The sequence below is a fragment of the Panicum hallii genome, chromosome 9 (genome assembly GCF_002211085.1).
Source record: "Panicum hallii strain FIL2 chromosome 9, PHallii_v3.1, whole genome shotgun sequence".
Lineage (NCBI taxonomy): Eukaryota > Viridiplantae > Streptophyta > Magnoliopsida > Poales > Poaceae > Panicum > Panicum hallii.
In genome coordinates, this window is record NC_038050.1 from 71,193,559 (window position 1) to 71,199,012 (window position 5,454).

The 5,454-nt window shown below is 48.1% G+C and overlaps 2 protein-coding genes across 2 annotated transcripts; one reads left to right on the forward strand and one right to left on the reverse strand.

Annotated features, from left to right (window-relative positions):
• Nucleotides 1–1,138, forward strand: LOC112877510 (LOB domain-containing protein CRL1-like). The gene is made up of 2 exons (XM_025941828.1): nucleotides 1–410; nucleotides 498–1,138. Exons 1-2 carry the CDS (start codon nucleotides 132–134, stop codon nucleotides 933–935), a joined length of 717 nt encoding a protein of 238 aa, XP_025797613.1. The 5' UTR covers nucleotides 1–131; the 3' UTR covers nucleotides 936–1,138.
• Nucleotides 1,139–4,215: 3,077 nt separating this feature from the next.
• On the reverse strand, nucleotides 4,216–5,454 carry LOC112877266 (LOB domain-containing protein 16-like). The gene is made up of 2 exons (XM_025941510.1): nucleotides 4,835–5,454; nucleotides 4,216–4,698 (listed from the first exon to the last, which is right to left on the reverse strand). Exons 1-2 carry the CDS (start codon nucleotides 5,129–5,131, stop codon nucleotides 4,459–4,461), a joined length of 537 nt encoding a protein of 178 aa, XP_025797295.1. The 5' UTR covers nucleotides 5,132–5,454; the 3' UTR covers nucleotides 4,216–4,458.

The following is a 5,454-nucleotide window of genomic DNA, read 5'->3' on the forward strand; positions in this document are numbered from 1 at the left end:
AGCGAGCTAGCTTAGCCTGCTAACAGAGACACGGCAGCAGGCGAGACCGGAGCGCGAGCGGAAATCACCGTGCTTGGTTGATCTCACCGGCCGGCGGTGATCTCTCGATCAGAGACAGAGAGAGCTTGGAGATGACGGGGTTCGGGTCGCCGTGCGGCGCGTGCAAGTTCCTCCGGCGCAAGTGCGTGCGCGGGTGCGTCTTCGCGCCCTACTTCTGCCACGAGCAGGGCGCGGCGCACTTCGCCGCCATCCACAAGGTGTTCGGCGCCAGCAACGTGTCCAAGCTCCTCGCGCACCTGCCGCTCGCCGACCGCCCTGAGGCCGCCGTCACCATCTCCTACGAGGCGCAGGCGCGGCTGCGCGACCCCATCTACGGCTGCGTCGCCCACATCTTCGCGCTCCAGCAGCAGGTGCCATCTCTTGTCGATCGACCTTCTTGCCCTCTCGCGCGCGTGCACTGTTTGCTGATCTGTGTTGGCGTGCTCCAATTCGATCAGGTCATGACGCTGCAGGCGCAGCTGGCGTCGCTCAAGGCGCAGGCGGCGCAGGGGCATGCGGGCGTGCACGAGGACGCCAAGGGCTACATGGGCAGCGCGGCGGAGCAGCTAGGGTACGGCTACCCCTGGTGCGGCAGCAATGGAGGCGCGGGCGCCGTGGGCGCGCCGCCGGCTGCGCAGCCGAGCGCGTACAGCAATGGCGGCCACGAGTCCCTGACCGCGCTGCTGGGGTCGGACTACATGCAGCAGTCGCTGTACCACGCGTTCGAGCAGGCCGGCGCGGCCGACGACGACGGCCGGCAGGCGGCCGCCTTCGAGGCTGCGGCGGACTCCTCGTCGTTCGGGGCGGAGGAGAGCGGGTGGCGGTCGTCGTCGGGGTACCAAGACTGCGAGGATCTGCAGAGCGTGGCTTACGCTTACCTGAACCATCGCTCGTAAGAACTGAGAACTACTAGTGCAGAAAATATATCACAAGAGATATGATATATATCTGCTCTCAATTCCTCACCATGTTTTGGACTTGAGCTTGGGTAATATATGTGCGATTTTCGATCGATCTCTGCTAGAAATAATTCAGAAGCATGATGCATGCATGTGTGGGAGTTCATTGATATATAGATCTACATATATTGATCAGTGTAGTAGAAACCTAATTAATTAGACAGGAAAATATTATTGTTATGATTATGCAGCAGCTACTTTGGTCAGTTTGGAGTTGTGTTTTCTTCTCCACTTCTCTCTCTCTCTCTCTCTCTCTCTCTCTCTCTCTCTCTCTCTCTCTCTAACTGTAGCGGTACTTGTGCAGATAAGGTTAGATTGTCATGCCCCAAAAATGTACTGCAAGGAATAATAGAGGCCAGAGCATTGAGAGACAGCTGATTGATTCATGGCCACACGTGGAAGATCCAATTAGCTTACTGTTTTCGTTGACTCCTTTTACTGAAACTCTTGCTGATGGGACACATCTTCTACATAGCTAGAGAGATGATATGATAGAACCCTTTCTCTCAGAGAATTATATAATAATTCTCCTATATATATATATATGTGGATTTATCGTCCCTCGCTCTACTTAAATTCACGTAACCTTTAGTTAAATACGTATGCTCAGCTCCTAATATGTCTACTCTTATAGCCGCCCTGTGGTAATTAACACTCTAAGATATGTATTAGTCTTGAGGCTATTTGGCAATGCTAACCGAAGATTTTAATCAGATTCAGTCAATTTGGAAAATGCCAGTTCAATTTGAACTAGTTAGCTTATTCTAAACGTAGAATATTTAACAATGGAGGGAGTACTATTTACATAATTGTAAGGGAAGAGAAAAATGTCAGGCTAAGATATGTGTTACCGCAGGATGGAGCAAATAACTCATGATTATGGAAGGTACTTAGATGTAATAGATGGGGTCATGGAATCAGCATGTGTACATATATGTAAAGGCAGTAGGTCAAATGATAATGCTACATCTATGCAACCATATAGTTATTGGGATAATGACTGTGGAATAACTCAATTAGCATAACTAAGCCTGCACCTCCCAGCATAAAATATAATCTAATTAGCATAACTAGATTTTGATAGCTCGCACTTTTTTTATCATACAGAAGAAACAAAATAAATGCATGTATAGCCAAACTATATATATTTTCATGGATTGTTAGAGAATTCAATTGTACTATTTGCAAAGTCCATGATTTGTGACTTTGTGTAGAATAGCTTCAGTACTCAAATACATATAGAACCCATTTTACTTTGTGAGGAGTGAGTTTACTAAAATAGAGTTGAGTCTTTTCCTTCCTCCTTATAATTAGTATGTCCTAATAATCTCAGATGTCCTTATATTTGTGGAGTGAGGGAGTAATAAATACGTATCAAGACTACTGATGTAGAGGATATATTGACTTAGTTGAGAGCGAGAAAAACCATAAAATATATTTTCCTTTTTGTGGTTTAAATTAAATCTGAAACAGGTCAACTAAAGTGGCAAAAGTAGTTTCCAGAATCACTAAAGTTTGCATTCCACGTACAGAGTATGTATTTTAAATTGATAGAGGATCCACGTAATGAATTAATGCTACAAGCAGCAAAGAAAGCAAAACATAAGAAAAGGATGCCACTTTGCATCCTAATTGATAACACAGGCACGTCGCAGGAAACATAATACCATATCATACCAAGCAGGAGATGAAAGCGTCAATCATTGCTGTCTTTACAGTGAAGAACTAACAACGCAAGCTTTTCCCATATGCTTCCCTCTTCTCAATATATTTTTATATGGCTTAATAATATCGATCTAGTATGTATGATTTAACAACAAATTAAATTTATATGTATGATATAACACGTCCATTTCTTGGGGAAACGAATTCCAAAAGTAATCTTAGAAAACTGAATATCTATCCTTAAATAAATTTGATACATGCGATTCAGGATTCCTGGCCTGAATGCAGATTATATTTACTCGACATCTACAATAAGTTTGAGCGACTTGGTATTAGGAGAGCGATTGAGATGAGTGTATCTTCAAAGAAAGTAATATATAGAAAAACAACATGCAGTAGTGTAGTAGGCCGGTCGGAATCTTCAAATGGTCAAATAATGTAAACATGTAAAGTAAGTTCTATTGCGACCAATATCTCTTGAGCTTCAAGAAATCTTGCGAGAAAATCTGGAAGCGCGATGCGAATTGAAAATGAAATGAAAACGTCCCTCTTGCATATATTGTTTCTGGTCTGCAGATTGACGAAGCACCGGTGTTTCGGCTCGTTTGTTTGTTTATATTATATCGCTGGAAAGGATTTTGATGCGTTGATCCTACTTTAGAAGCGCTAGTCCTAGTTTAGAATGTTCGTTCTGAAGTTCAAGGACAGGGCCGGGTCAAGCCTAAACCATGCCCGAAATAACCAAAAAGGGATCAAGCACCGAGCTCATTCAAAAATTTTGTAGGAATTGTTGATCGGTTTGTTATGAATTCCCGAAATAAAAAGGAACTGTTTCCTAATGAATCCTGTAAAATGAATTCGTGAGTTCCAAACATGCTGTTAAGGCTTTAAACACGATAGGACTGAAGCCTGACAGGCCCATAAGCAGCTCGAGCGGCCCGACCATGCACAAAGCAGCTAGGGCCAAGGTAGGTCATGTCATGCCCAGTCCACTGCATCCTGAAGAACTAAGCACAGCTTGCTCGAGTCTAGGTGCACGATTCACGGGGCGCTAGGTGGATCGAGCCACGTCGGATGTCAAGGTAGGCGAGGGCCAAGGTAGGCCATGTCATGCCCAGTCCCATCCTGAAGGCTAATTCATAAGACGAATCTATTAAGTTTAATTAATAATAATTAGCACATATTTACTGTAGTACAACATTATCAAATTATAAACTAATTAAGTTTAATAAATTCATCTCGCAAATTAGCATCCATTTATGTAATAGATTTTGTGATTAGTCTATATTTAATACTCGTAATTGGTAAAAAATCCGATGTAACGGAAAATTATTTTTAATCCCTGTAACCCAACAGGGCCTCAGTAGTGGCAGTCCAATCCTTGCACTCGTCTTCTCTATCCTGTCAAAGAAACAGACGCTGCTGTCTTCTTGCCATCCTTGTGAATTGACGTCTGAAGGCTCCAATTGTACACCTTTCTTTTCCCTGTCTGTTCTCCCCATGTATGCATCAAAGTTTGCATATCTAAACATTTAGTAATCCATTTAAGCAATACTATGAAAATGATTATGCGTGATTTCCGATAATGTGCTGAAGGGTGTTCTTCCTTAACCACATGATCATGTGCTTCAACCTTTACAGATGAAACCGGCAAGCAGTACAGTACTAGAGCCTGGCACCAAATCAAGCTCCCCAAACCGGAGGAGCTGAACTAAACAAAACGCACGCTGCAAATCAACAAGATTTAATTTTCCCGCGGTCTCTACGCTGTGTGATGGTTGCGCGAAGGACTCGATCATCTCGTGTAGCTGCCTTCCTCCTGCTCGCCGAAGCCGCAGTACATCTCCTGCAGCGACGCCGACCCGTCGCAGCTCGGCGCGCTGTAGCACCCGGAGCTCTGCGTCGACAGCGACTCGGGCTCCAGCGGCCACCGCTGCAGGAGAGGGCTCCCCGCCGCCTGCGGGCCGCCGGCCGCCGCCATCGTCTGCGCCACCTGCGCCTTCGCCTGCAGCACCTGCATCTGCAAGCTCGCCACCTGCAAGGTACATGCATGCGTTCAGGATTTCAGCGGCGTCACGGTACGCGCGAGAGATCGAGAAGCTAGCTAGTACTCTTGTGCATGCATGCGCCCTCGGCAAGAACGCCGGCGCGGAGGAAGAGGGACAGCGTACCTGCTGCTGCAGCGCGAAGATGTGGGCGACGCAGCCGTAGATGGGGTCGCGCAGCCTGGCCTGGGCCTCGTAGGTGACGGTGGCCGCCGCCTCGCTCCGGTCGGCGGGGGCCACCTGCTGCAGCAGCTTGGCCGCGTTGCTGGCGCCGAACACCTTGTGGATGGCCGCGAACTGCGCCGCCCCGTCCTCGGCGCAGAAGTGGGGCGCGAACACGCACTCCGCCGCGCACTTGCGCCTCAGGAACTTGCACGCCCCACACGGCGACCCCGGCGTGCCGCCGCTGCCCGAGGACGCCATGGCCCCCGCCGCCGCCGCCGCCGTCAACGCCTGATCGCGCGCTCTCTCCCGCACGCCTCCCCTCCTTCTACAAGCTCAGCTGTAGCTCCTAAGACAACCACCGCAACTTGCTAGTAGCAGCCACACGGGGGAGAGGCTAAGCTCGAGCTCGAGTTTTATAGAGGGGAATCACGACAAAGGCTGCAAGGTCGCGAGGGGACAAGGCTAGAGAGAAACCCGCACGATGTAGAGGAGAGCAAGGGACCTGTGGGCACTCATTCGAGGGCGCACGAACACTTGTATAAATTTCAGGGAAGAAGAAAGGCATCGTCGTCTTGCGTCTC